Here is a 16150-nt window from a genome sequence, read left to right as displayed (position 1 = left end):
GGTAGTTACTGAGGGCCCAGGGGCTCAAATGGGCCTATCCTGCCTCTGTTGCCGCCTCTTTGTCCTGCAGGCGCCATGGCACCCTATTTTAAAAGATTTTTTTAAGTTTATGTAGTAGTGCTGTGAACCAGTCACAGCCAATGAGGGCACAGGGTCATCTTTACATTGCTCCGGTGCCCTCAGTGGCCAGCCAAGTCTCCCAAATGCAGCATCTGATTGGTTCAGATCGATGCTACCCAAAATGTAAGTTTAAAAATAGTCTTTTAAAATGGGGCTCTGGAGTCAAGGTGCTGCAGCGCTTTGGCAGGGGCCAGCCAATGGAGGAGGAGGACCCATGTTAACATAAAAGGAAGAGGGGTTGGCAGCTTATGCAGCTTGGGCAGGGGGTGGGGGGGTTTGGTGGTCAGCAAAGTGCTGCAGTGGCAGCAAGGGGCTTTGGTGGGGGGGCTTCCACGGCAGCTGCCCATCAGCAGTGCTATGCCAAGGTTACACCAGAGTCTCGCACCAGCCCAAAAATGAGTCTTCAGGGTGTGTGTGTGTGTTTTTAAAGCCAGCAATGATGAAGATATATGTATCTCCCTGTGGAGGGAGTTCCAAAGCTGAGGGGCCACCGCTGAGAAAGCCCTATCCCTAGTACCCACTAGCCTAATGGCTCTTGGTGGGCCACAAAGTAGCTGTCATGTGGAGTATGAAAACATCGGTGGAACTAGCTGAAATATGGGAGTTCAGTGGAGCATTTTCATCAGACACATATCCCAAAGATGGCACACTCCAGTACCAACATCAGCTTCTCATGCAGCCTATTGTGTAAGCGGAAGATACCTCTGCTCAATTTGACCTAGTGAGAGTTGGATGTCTTCAGTCTCGTCCCTTGCAAATTGTTCTTAAGAGCCATGTCCTCTAAGCTAGAAGAGATGGGGCTGTTAAAGGGAGTGTAGAAAGGATTGGCCATTTTTGCCCTAGCACAGCCAGTTAAAGTGGCCAGCGGAAGAGGCCTGCTGGATCCAATCAAGCGCCTGCCCCATCCTGTTTCTGAAGCGCCCAGATATGTTCTGGAAAGCCTTGAAGCGCAGCGTGAAAATTGTCACTTGTATTCATTGTAGAATTTATAAACTGCTTGACATTGAGAGAGATTGGAGTGGTGTACAATACATTAAATACAAAATACAAAAAGTTAATAAAAACAAACACCTATGTCCTTAGCATCTGGTACTCGGTATATTAGCGCTCAGTGAAGACAAGCTGCCTTCTGTAACTGGATTGTGCATGACAGTCTATCTAACAAGAGGGACTTGTTTTAGGAAGGGTGCTAAATCACACTACTGCTCACTACTCATGGTTTAATTTGTGCTATCGCTCAACAGGTGTAGCTCTAGCATCTAGAACTTGTGCTGATGCCTCTGAGCAGGTGCAGAGTGTCTTTCTCTTGCACTGATCACATCTGGGGGAAAGGGCTTCCACTTCAGATACTGATATTTCTACACAGATTTTAACCCCAGCATATTACTTTCTAGAAATTAATCACTTTCTTTACATTTCCCTGTGTCCCCTCAGTAAAACAATATACTTACTCACCAACCTTGCTGTATTCTGTAAAATGCAGCTTGTCTTGCTCCCTGAATTTAATTTCCTAATAACACCAGCTAGTTTCATTGTGGAAGTTGTAGATTTGCTATTCTGTCTTCTCTTTCATATATCAGACATGAAGTGGGACTTTCCTTCCATAGTAGTTTTGAGTGCATGTGTTTCTGGCTATACCAAAACGAATGAAAAGCCCCGAAGTTAGTATGAACCAGGCTTGCAAGATAAGAGACATGCTGGATCAGACCAAAGGCCTACTTAGTCCAGCATTCTGTTTGCACAGTGACCAAGCAGATGCCCATGGGAAGCCCATAAGCAGGGCATCACCATAATCCAGCACCCTCCTGTTCATGTTTACTGGCAACCGGCATTCAGAGGCATACCGCCTCCAATGCTGGAGGCAGCATGTAGCCACTGATATAGCCTTATCCTCCATGAATTTGTCTAATCCTTTTTTAAAGCCAGCCATGTTGGTGGCTGTCATGACATCTTGTGGTAGTGAATGAATGCCATGGGCAAACTACCTATGCATTTGCTGGAGATGATGGAACAGCTTTTGTGCCAGAACTAATGGTAGGCAGACTTTTACAAAATTCCTCAGCAGTTAAATCTTCCACTATGATCTCATATAGGTCCCCTGCTCAAGTAAAATCCAATGAGGTGTTTCTCAACAGTGCTGTTATCACAAGGTGCTGCTGCCTTTACCCAATTTTCTAGTTTATTGCAATTTATCACATTTCTAGTCAGCTACTGGATGCTTTGGGTTGGATCCAGACTTAGTCATAGAATCATCGAATAGTAGGGCTGGAAGGGGCCTACAAGACCATCGAGTCCAACTCTCTGGGAGGGGATTTCATCCTTGCACTAAATGCGATCATCTGTACACATACTGAATCTCAACATTCTGAATTGCTTAAACTAGACATACTTAAACTAGACACATTGAAATCAATAGAATTAGTCATGGCTAGAAATGTAATTCCCATTGATTTCAGTGAGTCTGCTTTAAGACTCGCCCATTGAGTCCTGTCGTTGACTTCAGCTATAATAAACTTGCTAGCGTTTAGATTAGTTTTTTGCCGCCAGATATTTCTATCCTCACTGCTTCCTATGACATGCACACACTCTCACGCTGCCTATAAGTAAGTCCGAGCACCTCCCTCAAGCAAGCAACGCAGATATGGCTATAGTCCTACAGTAATTTAAAACCACGTTGCATAAAATCCTATATCGATCCGCTGGGGGGGGGGAGAAAAGGCGCCAATAAGCTTTTTTGCTTTTCTCGGAGACGAGACTGCTGATTGGTTCATTTGAAACTAGCTGCCGATCATTGATTGGACGAAATCTAGGCCTCCAGAGCCCTGTAATGTGTGGGAGGTGGTCCTTTGTAGTTTCCTTTCTGGTCGGATATCCACCTATTTAAAGGCTGCTGAGCGTTTACGCTTTTCATTAATTGCTTGTGCTATAAACCGGGAAAGCGAAGATGTCTGGCCGTGGAAAGGGAGGCAAAGGCTTGGGGAAAGGCGGCGCTAAGCGGCACCGGAAGGTGCTACGGGACAACATCCAGGGCATCACCAAGCCCGCTATCCGCCGCCTCGCTCGCCGCGGAGGAGTGAAGCGTATTTCCGGGCTCATTTACGAGGAGACCCGCGGCGTGCTCAAAGTCTTCCTGGAGAACGTTATTCGCGATGCCGTGACCTACACGGAGCACGCCAAGAGGAAGACCGTCACCGCCATGGATGTGGTTTATGCCTTGAAGCGCCAGGGCCGGACCCTCTACGGCTTCGGCGGCTAAGAAGCTAGCCAAGCTCACTTCAGCATGAAAACAAAGGCCCTTTTAAGGGCCGCCCACGTTTTCTTAAACAGGCTGCTTTCACTTTTCTTTTTTAGGAATGCCGACGTACCAACAAATGCAAGTCGTTCCTATTTTTTTACTAAACAATTTTCGGCTACGCGTTGAGTTTAATGGGGCTTAGGGCGCAACCCTATGCGTGTTTTGACAGCGAAAAGGCCTCCAACTCGGCATTCCTCAGCCAGCAAAGCTGGTTGGGGAATACGGGGAGCTGTAGGCCTTTTCTCTATCGAAACACACATAGGGTTGCTCCCTTAATCGCATTAGACAATTTCAGTCCTGGTGACTTGAAGACCTTCAGGACAACAAGTACTTCTACTTTTTCTAAGTTTCGAGTTATATAAGTATGTTTCCCCAATACACTGTGCCATCCATTTTGATCCTAGCTTCTGTGCGTATTTTACCTACACATTCCCAATCGGACTTTCAACTATAAAAAAGCCCACCCATTCACTATAGTTTATTTGACGGGATGAATTTAGAGTGCAATCCCATGCATGTTCAGATCAGAAAAAAGACCTACGACTCCAGCTTTCGCCTCCTAGCTGGGAGTTGTAGGACTTTTTTCCATGCTGGCTGGGGAAAACTGGGAGTTGTAGGACTTTTTCCCAGTCTAAACATGCATAGGATTGCGTGTTTAAGGAGTTACCTTCGTTTTTAAGTGAATAGAAATGAAGTCGCCATAGCAGGCCTATATGCATGCTTACTCCCGAGTAGATGCACAAGATTGCAGGCTATGGAATTAAAGTGCATTCGATTTTACAATCCTCTATATATACTGTATATAACGGCCTGTCTTAACCTGTTTCCCTCCAGATGTTTGACTACGAACTTCCAGCATTTCCCAGCCAGTTGTAGTCCGAACACATGTGGAGGCCACCAGATTGGGGAAAGCTGATCTGTAATCTGAAACTCTCTATAAAACTCTTTGCATTTGAGGAGGTAGGGTAGTCTTTAAGGAGCCATAAGACGGCCACCCTTTGGAAACTGTTTCAAGACGCTTGGAAACGTTATACATCTCTGGACAGCACAAACACGACCCCAGAAAAGGTCAAAATTAGACTTGCCGAAACCCGGGATCGAACCAGGGACCTTTAGATCTTCAGTCTAACGCTCTCCCAACTGAGCTATTTCGGCTAACGGTAATAATTTTTTCCGGTATGGCTTGAGAAGTTATCGCACTGTTTTATCTCTTGATATTTTATTTCTTTCTCCAGGTTTGCACAAGTGAAGTGTAAAATCCTTATTATATGTTAATTCGCACTTAATTATCTAAATATTATGGCCCCCTTGTCAGTTGACAGTGTTTCACAAGCCTCCGCATACTAACAAAATGGGACAAAAAGTACCGGAAACATTACAGACAGAAGAAGGTCTCACAATTACCCTGCAAGACAGAAAAGCAAGTAAGGGAATTATCCCACCAAGGATTCTTTTTTTTTTTTCTTCATATAGCCAATGAAAGCTCGCAGTTGTCAATCGGACCAATAAGAAATACAGGCTCATCCAATTACCCAATAGGAGAGCGAGGTTTGAAACGCTTTTCTTTTTCCTGCCATTCATCCAATGGTACGAGGGTAGAACATTCTCCATCCAATAGCGACCTAGAACTGTGAAAGCCTTCATTTGCATACAGGGCCTATAAATAGTGGCGAGGAGAACTCTACCGATTACTCGTTTCCCGCTTGTGTTGGTTGGAGGTTGAGAGTGCAGAGGATGCCTGAGCCAGCGAAGTCGGCGCCGGTTCCCAAGAAGGGCTCCAAGAAAGCCATCACCAAGACCCAGAAGAAGGGCGACAAGAAGCGCAAGAAGAGCCGCAAGGAGAGCTACTCCATCTACGTGTACAAGGTGCTGAAGCAGGTGCACCCGGACACCGGCATCTCCTCCAAGGCCATGAGCATCATGAACTCGTTCGTGAACGACATCTTCGAGCGCATCGCCGCCGAGGCTTCCCGCCTGGCCCACTACAACAAGCGCTCCACCATCACGTCCCGGGAGATCCAGACGGCCGTGCGCCTCCTCCTGCCGGGGGAGCTGGCCAAGCACGCCGTGTCCGAGGGCACCAAGGCTGTGACCAAGTACACCAGCTCCAAGTAATTCTTTCTCCTGAGAACTGATTTAACGTTCTTCAAAACCCAAAGGCTCTTTTAAGAGCCACCACTTTCTCAATAACAAGAGCTCTGATGTCACTACGATTTTCTGAAAAATAAAACCCGCTATAGTTTTGCTAACCCAATAGGTGCTTAGTGTCATGGAGGTGCTAAATTGGAAGGGAATCAGAAGTTAAAACATACCTTCAAAAGCATGAGGAAGTTGTATAAGAAATGGTTATAAAACTGAGCAAGCTTTTTAGATACCCAGAATTTTTCAGGCGTGATGTTAAGCAAAAGGGATCAGGGAGAGCAGCTCATGTGATGTTGAAGCCATAAGGTCTGTTTTTACTGGCTGTCTTAAAATGAAACATAGGAAGACAGCAAATTTTGGATCATTGCTATGCATTCTTAGATAGGGGGAAAAAAGTCCTACAGGCTGGTTTGGGAATGCTGGGAGTTTTAGAATTTTTAGACATGCATAGGATTGCACCCTGAACTGGATGAGGTGCTTCTAGATGCTATGCAGGTTTTGAGTTGCATGGTTAGGACTTCAGGGACAAAGAAACAGTGGCTGATCCCTAATTCTGAAATTATAAAATTCAGCCATTACCTGTATCAGTCCCCAAGCATGAAGTGAAACATACAGGTTGCTTGGGAGATACGAAGCAGAAGTAAAGAGAAGCATAGCTTTTATATTAGCAAAACTGAAGGTTAATATGTGATGTGCTAGGCCAAAAAAAAAAAAGTACATAGAAGCCAAATTGGGGTAGTATTACCCAGTGATTGGAGGGAATGTAACCCCCAGATCCTTTAATCACTCCATGGGTTTGTTGGATTCTTAATTCAGATGCCAGCAATAAAATAATATTTAGGGAGTGATAGCTGGAGTAACAGGAGCTCCAGGAAGAATCTATTGGTTTTGCACAAACATTCTTTCTAAGTGCTTCTCCAAGGTTTGGTTAGTTGTGGGAAACTGTTTTAAGCAATTAAATATATATATATATATATATATATATACACACACACACACACACACACACACACCTGGTTTCCTGTGCCTTAAATACTTTTCTGAAGCACTTGAATCTTGATCACAAATTTATTTGTTTAGTAACTTTTAAAAAGTAATCTGTTTTACCTTGTATTTAACGACAATGAGTAAAAGTGTTTTCTTAAAGTTTTATAAGGCCTGTCTTTATACATGCATACTACTCAACAAAAGAAGTTATCTAGCCACTTGTGTTTATCAATAGCTATGAGTCATGATGGCTATATATTACATCCTGTATCAGAGGCAGTATCCCTCTTTATGACAGTTGTTAAGGAATATGAACAGGAGGGTGCCAAATTGTGTTCATGTCCTGCTTATGGGCTTCTCACTGGGGTATCTGGTTGGCCACTGTGGGAAGAAACTGCTGAGATACGCTGTTACTCAGATGCAGCAAGGCTCTTCTTATAGAATCATAGAATAGCAGGGTTGGAAGGGGCCTATAAGACCATCGAGTCCAACCCCTGCTCAGTGCAGGAATCCAAGTCACAGTAACTTTGACAGGTGGCTGTCCAGCCTCGTCTTGAATGCCTCCAGTGTGGGAGAGCCCACCACCGCCCTAGCTAATTGGTTCCATTGTTTTATTGCTCTAACAGTCAGGAAGATTTTCCTGATGTTCAGCCGGAATCTGGCTTCCTGTCACTTGAGCCCATTATTCTGTGTCCTGCACTCTGGGATGATGGAGAAGAGATCCTGGCCTTCCTCTCTGGGACAACCTTTCAAGAACTAGAACAATGCTATCATATCTCCCCTCAGTCTTCTCTTCTCAAGGCTAAACATGCCCAGTTCTTTCAGACTTTCCTCCTAGGAAAACAAACTTTGTTTGCAGTCCCCTGATCATCTTTGTTGCCCTTCTCTGAACCCTCTCCAGCTTGTCTGCATCCTTCCTAAAGTGTGGTGCTCAGAACTAGACACGGTACTCCAGATGAGGCCTAACCAGTGCTGAGTAGAGGGGAACTAGTACTTCATGTGATTTGGAAGCTATGCTTCTACTAATGCAGCCCCAAATAGCATTTGCCTTTTTTGCAGCCACATCACATTGTTGGCTCATATTCAGCTTGTGATCTACAACAATTCCAGTCTACTTATGCTTTAAGTAATCCTTTTTTTCTTTCCACCACTTAAAAAATGTCAGTGCCATGTGACATGAAGCTCTACAATATTATTATTATTATTATTAATTAATTAATTAATTAACATTCCTACACCACAGCATAACCAAGGCTCCCTGGGCGGTTTTCACAGATGAAAGACATTAAACATTAAATTACAGTAAAAACATTACTGTATTACTCTTTAGGGATTTAGGAAAGGAAAAAGCCTACAGTTTACTGCCTACCATTTCTCTTATTGTAGAGACACCAAATATGACAGTATTTCAATTGCAAAGAGTGGAGCAACTCCCCATTAGGCAGGAGCAGAAAGAGTGCCTTGACTGCTAAGAAACTGGAAATGCAGTAATTAAATGTAAATAGGCACTCAGAGTTAAGTTTATTGTACCATGGATTAGTTAGCTAGTTTAAAAGAAGACACCATGTAGTGCTGAAATAATAGGAAACGGAAGTTGAGACGCCAGATTAAAATATTTAAAATTCGCGCGTTGACGAGGGATTGGGCAGTTCCCTGCTGACCCTTCCTATATGATAGTTCTCAAGCATACAAGGAGCCTTGTTTTACCTTATGTCACTTCTTCCTCGTTAGTATAGTGGTAAGTATCCCCGCCTGTCACGCGGGAGACCGGGGTTCGATTCCCCGACGGGGAGAAGCTCTTCTTTTCTCCCCATTTTTACGTGGTTTTTAGTCCAAAATCCATCCATCAGCAGGTACTTGTGTAATATGCTAGGCGCTACACATATATACAAATATGCAGGTCCATGGCAGCAGGAGTTACATTTCTGTATAAAAGCTGCTGCATTAGAGAGCCTACTAAAAATATGTCCACTATATAGGAAGAGCCCCCCCCCCCCCCGCCCCCGGTAATATAGGAAGTTGGGTTTGTCCCACGAAATGGATTGGCATTTGACTGAGGACAGACAAAAGGCAGTACTTTTCCCTGTGCATAATTAATTTATGAAATTCAGTGACATCAGATGTGATGGCCACCGGCTTAAATTGCTTTAAAATGGGATTAGACAAATTCATGCAGAATAAATCCAGCTGTTATTAAATAGACCCTTCATTTTCAGAGGCAATATACCACTGAATCCCAGTTGCTTGGCGGCAGGGACAGTAAGGGTAAGTGAAAGTTATTGCTTTTATGCTGTACTGATGAGCTTCTCAGAACTATCTGGCTGGCTACTGGTAGTTATAGAATGCTGGAAAAATGGGTCTTTGGTGTGATTCAGTGGCAGTATTCTTTTTTCCAGTCTTGTTCATAAAATATTTTTAAATGACCCTTATAAACTCACCAGAGCGCCCTAAGGCAAGTCTCTGTGGCGCAATCGGTTAGCGCGTTCGGCTGTTAACCGAAAGGTTGGTGGTTCAAGCCCACCCAGGGACGCGAGGTGACTTTTCTTCAAAAGGCTGCATATAATAACAAAAATCTTCGAATATTCTTACTTATTAACCTGATGATGTCTTATTTGGCCTGGGATAATTTCCTGATGCACTTGCTGTTTTTTAAGACTATGTGTTTCATAAAGTGTTTCACAAGCCACAATCCCCCAAAATGGGTATGTAAAGAACAGGATTATGTAACCATTTACAGTAAAACCAAGACATTTTTGTGGAACTTTAAAAAGTAAGACATTTATTATAGCGTAAACTTTTATGGACGGGAGTCCATTTCTTCAGATGCATGAAGCATTTTGCTGAGTTACAAGTGGAGGGATGACATTGTACACAGTGAGTTCAGAGTGAAATGAAACGCAGACAATGGTCATTATTACCTTATCAACAATGGCCATTCACAAAACAACTGTTGGGGGATAACACAGACATCTCTGTGTTGCCTACAAAATATTGTGCCGCTATCACCCCAAAAGCGGGGCTGAGGGAATGGGGATGATTGCTCTGGGCCTCACACGTGGGTGAGGCTGCATCAACACTGCTGAACATTATATTAGAAAGTCTGTAGAATTTATTTCTCCTCCATATCATGTTAATGCTCTTGACTATGCAGTTGTTGTTGTTGTTGTTCAGTCGTTCAGTCGTGTCCGACTCTTCGTGACCCCATGGACCATAGCACGCCAGGCCTTCCTGTCCTCCGCTCTCTCCCGGAGTGTGCTCAAGTTCATATTCATTGCATCGGTGATGCTATCTAGCCATCTCATCCTCTGTCGTCCCCTTCTCCTTTTGCCTTCAGTCTTTCCCAGCATCAGGGTCTTTTCCAGGGAGTTTTCTCTTCGCATTAGGTGGCCAAAATATTGGAGCTTCAGCTTCATTATCTGTCCTTCCAATGAGCACTCAGGGTTGATTTCCTTTAGGATGGACTGATTTGACCTCCTTGCAGTCCAGGGGACTCGTAAGAGTCTTCTCCAGCACCACAGTTCGAAAGCATCAATTCTTCGGCGCTCAGCCTTCCTTATAGTCCAGCTCTCACAGCCATACATTACTACTGGGAAAACCATAGCTTTGATTAGACGGACCTTTGTCGGCAAGGTGATGTCTCTGCTTCTTACTATGCTGTCTAGGTTGGCCATAGCTTTCCTCCCAAGGAGCAAGCGTCTTTTAATTTCATGGCTACAGTCACCGTCTGCGGTGATCTTGGAACCCAAGAAAGTAAAATCTGTCACTGCTTCCATTTCTTCCCCTTCTATATGCCAGGAAGTGATGGGGCCAGATGCCATGATCTTCGTTTTTTTAATGTTGAGTTTCAAACCAGCTTTTGCACTCTCCTCTTTCACCCTCAACAAGAGGCTCTTTAGATCCTCTTCGCTTTCTGCTATTAGGGTGGTATCGTCTGCATATCGGAGGTTGTTGATAATTCTCCCGGCAATCTTAATTCCGACCTCTGATTCGTCCAACCCGGCATTTCTCATGATGTACTCTGCATATAAGTTAAATAAGCAGGGTGACAATATGCAGACAGCCTGCCAAACAGCCAGCCAGTATCCCCCCTCTCCCCCAACACAGACACCACCAACCTGCTTTTTGTAACATCTTGCCTGATGACGAGATCTCGAAAGTTCGCACTTTTTTATGGCCTTTGAGTTGGCCCAGTAAAGGTATTGCAGTATATGGATTTGGGGATTTTTCTTATGGGAAACACGGTTGCCTTTGTTTTTCAGTATTTTAGAAGACATGGACGCTGAAAGTAAATCCCTTTGAACCCAATGGGATGTAAAACTGAGTAGACTTGCATAGGATTGCACTGCAAATCTGTTTCGCAAGACCTATATTGCATATCATCATCATCATATAAGCAGTGAAAAGAAAGATAAAAGTGTATGGGCAATATATATTCTTGATGTATTTTTAAGATACAACAAAAAAAAAAACTACCGCCCAACGTGGGGCTCGAACCCACGACCCTGAGATTAAGAGTCTCATGCTCTACCGACTGAGCTAGCCGGGCGCGCTTGCTTCTTTTTCTTCAGTCAAGTATAGCTTACCGTCCACCAGCTATCCTGCTAACGAAAACGATGAAAGATGTACGCGGTTGTGCTGAATTATCTGACCGTTTAATGCCCATGAGACCTTTTAACCTATAACTTTCTTCTTTTTAGAAGGCGAAAAATAGCTTTTATCCAAGTGGCTGTTCCCCTGTCGAGGTTTTAACAGGGAGCTAATAACTTCATGAAGAAATGAAGTTTGCTGGATTTTGATCGCTGCGAAGAAGACCGGATCCCGACCCGAATGAAAACTAGAAGAACTAAAAAAAAACAACCCTTTCTCCTAGCCCGCATAGGAAGAAAAGGTATTTTGAACCAATAGGATAGTTTGTTTTCAAGTTCATCAGTCTTCAGTTAGTACACGTATCTTTAAAACAATGCCAAAATCCGCATTGTTAAATCTTTCTTAGGCCAGCCGAAACCCTAAAGAAAGTATTCCACTAATATGAATTCTGGCATTTTTCTTACGGCTGACACAGTCACCTTTGCTTTTTAGTTTTAGAACATTTCACTAATGGATGAATCTTCATTTGAGACTTAACGCTCTAAACTTTATAAACCAGACTCGGCAGCTACATTTAACTCCGTCTTTCTTAGGAGTAGTTACTGTCTTGCATGGCAAGTCTAGCGGCCGCGAATAGCACACCAAGGCTCCCACCCTATACAGTTGTCTAGGACGAAGTCCCACGGAGCTCAGTGGAACCGCGTGGACATATTAACACACAAGATTCTGCAAGAAAATGTGTGGCTTGTTTCTTACTTAAACCCATTGATATTTAGTACAGCTCTTGTCATTGAGAAAGTGGTGGCTCTTAAAAGAGCCTTTGGGTCTTGAAGAACACGTAGTCAGTTCTCCCGGGGGAAAAGGAGTTACTTGGAGCTGGTGTACTTGGTCACAGCCTTGGTGCCCTCGGACACGGCGTGCTTGGCCAGCTCCCCCGGCAGGAGGAGGCGCACGGCCGTCTGGATCTCCCGGGACGTGATGGTGGAGCGCTTGTTGTAGTGGGCCAGGCGGGAAGCCTCGGCGGCGATGCGCTCGAAGATGTCGTTCACGAAGGAGTTCATGATGCTCATGGCCTTGGAGGAGATGCCGGTGTCCGGGTGCACCTGCTTCAGCACCTTGTACACGTAGATGGAGTAGCTCTCCTTGCGGCTCCTCTTGCGCTTCTTGTCGCCCTTCTTCTGGGTCTTGGTGATGGCTTTCTTGGAGCCCTTCTTGGGAGCGGGCGCCGACTTCGCTGGCTCAGGCATCTTCGGACGACGCGCCGCTCCTCGCTCCGTCGCCCAGAACAGTGTCGCTGCAGCTGCCGACCTCCCGTATTTATAGGCCACTTATGGAAATGACGACTCCTAACCGCCAGCTGTTATTGGTGTCCTAGCGCGATTGCGTCACCCTTCTCGACCAGAAGTATGCAAATGACTAGGATTCAAACTTTGGAACGCGATTGGGCCGTGCAAACATAGACGGTAATTCAGAATTCCCTCCCTTTATTGGCTGCTGAGTGTCATGGGAACATTTTATTTCAGATTAACTCTCAAGTAACCCAGAGCCAACAAAATTAGAAACATCTCAGGGCGCAGTCCTACGCATGTTTAGACAGAAAAGTGTCCTACAACTCCCAGCCTGCCCCAGCCAGCCATGCTGCCTGGGGGATGCTGGGACTTGGAGGATTTTTTTTTTTCTGTGAACATGCATAGGATTGCATCCTTAATTGTTCTTTTAAAACAAACATAGCATTGCTGGTCCATTAGAGGAAGGGGTGCAGGGAACGAAAACCCTTAGTTGGGCAGTACCATTAGGACTAACCAAAATGCCGTAAATGATTGTGCTGACATATTAAAAACTCCACCCAGTCCTTTTTATTTTGCTCTGCCTTTAGTTTAGAGGGGGTAGGTTGAAATAAGGAAGATAATTAATGCTGCAATTAATAAACAGTGGGTTGGATCCAGACTTAGGCATATTTACAGTAGACCCACTGAAATCAATGGGACCTAAGTTAGTCGTGGGAAATGGGTCTTAGAGTGGACTAATGGGTCTTAAATATGACTAATTGGATCCAATGACATGAAAAAGAAAGGGGAGTCCTATTGTATTCTTGGCATTCATACTTTGAGACGAGTACACCGGAAATAAATAGCAGGGTGGATTTATTTGGGGAGGGGGATCTATACAGGGAGATTAAGACATTTTGCTTCACTTTCTCTTTACGGAATTATTCTTAGCATCCAATATTTCTCTAGCATACCTCCTTTCAAGCACATTTCAATTCTTGGACTACAAACCTATGCCCACTTGGGAGTAAAACCCACCGAACTGGGTGGGACTTATTTATTTATTACATTTCTATACCGCCCAATGTCGAAGACCTAGTTCTGGAAAAAACATGTATACATCAGCCTTCCCAACCCGGTGCCGTCCAGATGTGTTGGACCAGAACTCCCACAATCCAGTGGTAGTCCAACACATCTGGAAGGTACCGGGTTGGGAAGGCTGATGTATAGGATTGCGTTGCGGATCTTATTCAAATCCGGATCGCGCTGTGGTCTTGTGCACGCTTGATGCTGAGCCCCTTGGAACTCAGGGGGACTTGCTTCCGAGTAGCATCGGACCGGGCTGTCCGTTCCCCGCGGAGAAACCTGCAGAAGAATGGTCCTGTTGAGGATTTGAGCGGGGGGGGGGGATGAGGAGGGGGTTTCCTGGGCGGAGCTTTTTTCTTCTTTTTTGGAACATCCGGGTGTTTTCGGTTTTTCTTCCGGGTCCGCATATTTTTTTGTGCATTTGTCTTTGGGAGTATAGATACCGAATCTGGGAGGCAAACGGGAACCTGTTTCTTTAAACGCGTGCATCGTCTCTGCGCGCTTCTTGCGTGCGTGGGGATGTGCTATATTTTGTAATCCTCTATTGCAACACGGGTTCTCTGTTGCCACTCACCCCTGTAGCCTGCAGGCGGCCCATCTAAGGGAGTGGGTGGTTTTTTGCTGCTGTAGGTGCTGCTGGCTTCCATCTTGGATTGGTGAGTGTCTCGTTTTTAAGGGTGACAAAAGCCGACGGCTTTTGTCCCCAAGGTTTCGCACGGGAGAGAGGATCCGTCCCCTCTGTTGATAGGCGTTTATTGCCACCAATGCTTCAGCTTTAAAATGTGCTCAAAGGTGTGTGTGTGTGTGTGTGTGTGTGTATAAGAAGAGGCGTAATACTATATTAATAAATTAATAGTAATTAATAATAATAATAATTCTCATGTATAGTATCTCATCATCACCAGCAACATTTTATGGAGTGTGTATTGGGGGTGGGGCTGGGGCTGTTCCGTTTCTTAATTCGCCAAAGTGCTACAAAATATCCATAATTATTACAACAACCCAGTAAGGTAGGTGAGGGCTGTCATCTCTATAATTCAAACATGAAGTGGGCTGACTATAATACCTTTCTCCATTTGGAAAGACCCAAGGCAGGCTGCACCTGGAATATATCAGTTAAGATACAGTAGTGTATCTACCATGCAATTAAGGTCTCTGCACTGGAAAAGGAAATTGCCAACTTTTACTGTACGCCTTTGGCTATATGAGTGTTTTGGCTGTTCTCCTTGAGATGCATCTGATCTCAGAAGCTAAGCAGGGTCAGCCCTGGATAGTACTTGGATGAGATACCTCTTGGAAATAAGGCTTCCTGTGCAGAGTAGGGAGTTGGAATCGATGGTCTTGTAGGCCCCTTCCAACCAGATGATTCTATGAAACTGGCGTACCTTCTATGAAAAGATCACCGGGAGAAGTATGAGCTAGACAGGCAGTGCCACAGTGACTCTACCACCCAAAAGGGCCAGTGATCAAAATAGATTCCAGTGGCAGAGACATGTGGATTAAAGTGTCTCCACAAGGTTTATGGGAGCAAATGCTCCCTTCGGCATGAGGTCCCCAAGTCATTCAGAGCAGCCTTCTCCATTCCGTTGCCCTCTAGCTGTGTTGGACTACAGCTCACATCATCCCCAGCCACTGGCTAGGAATGGTGGAAGTTGTAGTCCAACACAGCTAGAGGATAACAGGTTGAGGAAGGATGATGTAGAGCTTCAAAGACCAGAACCTTGAATTGATCTCAAAGACAGATGTGTTTCTCCCTCAGCTTTTGGGCAATACGATCCTTGCAGCTTACACTTGCTAAGAACCGAGAGAAAGCAGCAGCCCTTCCATTGGGCTTAGATCCAGCTCCATATGCTGCTGTCTGAGGTTGTTTGTTTCTTCCTCCCTCCCACTCCCCTTTTCTTTTGTGCAGTGTGTTTTAGTTAGCAGGCAGGAATGGTCTTAGTTCTATTTTGTTGTTGTTGTTGTCAGCCACTGTGGGAGCCTTTTTCCCTGAAGTCTGGGATAAAAATGCTTTGAATAAATAAAGTGTGTTTAAAAACAAAAACACATTTATAATACAATACATTTAAATGGTTTTGCATCGCTTCAAGTGGTTTGCCCTAGATACTAAAGATTTGATTGTTTTACATTTATTAATGTAAACCATTCCAGGCCCATCCACTTTCTTAGATTGCAGCCTTTTCAAAGTTCTAAATGTAGAGTTTTGTGAGAGAAAGTTAAATGAAATAACAACCCAGAATACCTCCCTGATGTCATCCCTCCTTCAAATCCACCCTCAAAATCCATCTTTATGATAATTCAGTACTAGTGTCAAGTTTGTTAATAGTCCACAGATATATTACATTCAGAAACATAAATATTAGATTCCAAACAATGAAGGAGGAAAAGAAAGCCCCCAAACAGTGCAATCCAATACATATCTACTCAGAAGTAAGCCTCACTGACTTACTTCAGATAACTGGGCATAGGATTGCAGCCTAACAGCACAATTTTATGCATGTTACCTTGCTCAGAAGTAAGTTTTCAAATGGGGCTTCCTCCCAGGTAGGTGTGTCCAGGCTCACATCCTAAGAGTACATTTTTAATTGTTAAAATATAAATAATATTAAGATGACATTAAAGCAACCAGTAGCCCTTAGCAATTCTTCAGACGCTAACTATGAAG

General features: G+C 44.4%; 4 protein-coding genes and 4 non-coding genes across 15 annotated transcripts in view; 5 read left to right on the top strand and 3 right to left on the bottom strand.

Annotated features, from left to right (window-relative positions):
- Window positions 1-3023: 3023 nt before the first annotated feature.
- Window positions 3024-3376, top strand: LOC146342746 (histone H4). The gene has a single exon (XM_084806298.1). The coding sequence runs from the start codon at window positions 3065-3067 to the stop codon at window positions 3374-3376; it is 312 nt and encodes a 103-aa protein (XP_084662424.1). The 5' UTR covers window positions 3024-3064.
- A 26-nt stretch (window positions 3377-3402) lies between these two features.
- LOC146342738 (zinc finger BED domain-containing protein 6-like) overlaps window positions 3403-16150 on the top strand; it is a 28915-nt gene continuing 16167 nt past the window's right edge. For 3 of the 8 annotated variants that reach the window (XR_014783959.1, XR_014783958.1, XM_084806254.1), the window contains exon 1: window positions 14161-14277. Coding sequence is in view for 1 of the 8 variants with exons in the window: in XM_084806254.1 (XP_084662380.1) it covers window positions 14266-14277 (12 nt within the window). In the remaining 7 variants the exon portion in view is untranslated. The other 5 variants (XM_084806257.1, XM_084806255.1, XM_084806256.1 and 2 more) reach the window with 5 other exon arrangements.
- Window positions 4498-4570, bottom strand: TRNAF-GAA (transfer RNA phenylalanine (anticodon GAA)). Its single transcript has one exon. It is a non-coding gene; the product is annotated as a tRNA-Phe (tRNA).
- LOC146342741 (histone H2B 7-like) lies at window positions 5150-11853 on the top strand. The gene has a single exon (XM_084806295.1). It carries the CDS (start codon window positions 5150-5152, stop codon window positions 5528-5530), a length of 381 nt encoding a protein of 126 aa, XP_084662421.1. The 3' UTR covers window positions 5531-11853.
- Window positions 8266-8337, top strand: TRNAD-GUC (transfer RNA aspartic acid (anticodon GUC)). Its single transcript has one exon. It is a non-coding gene; the product is annotated as a tRNA-Asp (tRNA).
- On the top strand, window positions 9001-9074 carry TRNAN-GUU (transfer RNA asparagine (anticodon GUU)). The gene has a single exon. It is a non-coding gene; the product is annotated as a tRNA-Asn (tRNA).
- TRNAK-CUU (transfer RNA lysine (anticodon CUU)) lies at window positions 11018-11090 on the bottom strand. Its single transcript has one exon. It is a non-coding gene; the product is annotated as a tRNA-Lys (tRNA).
- LOC146342740 (histone H2B 7) lies at window positions 11419-12427 on the bottom strand. Its single transcript, XM_084806296.1, has one exon. It carries the CDS (start codon window positions 12376-12378, stop codon window positions 11998-12000), a length of 381 nt encoding a protein of 126 aa, XP_084662422.1. The 5' UTR covers window positions 12379-12427; the 3' UTR covers window positions 11419-11997.

This window comes from Heloderma suspectum, chromosome 6 (genome assembly GCF_057233095.1).
Source record: "Heloderma suspectum isolate Gila_16-S chromosome 6, 16-S_ref, whole genome shotgun sequence".
Classification (NCBI taxonomy): Eukaryota; Metazoa; Chordata; class Lepidosauria; order Squamata; family Helodermatidae; genus Heloderma; species Heloderma suspectum.
The sequence above is the reverse complement of the archived record's forward strand: the minus strand, read 5'-3'. Positions and strand labels throughout refer to the sequence as shown.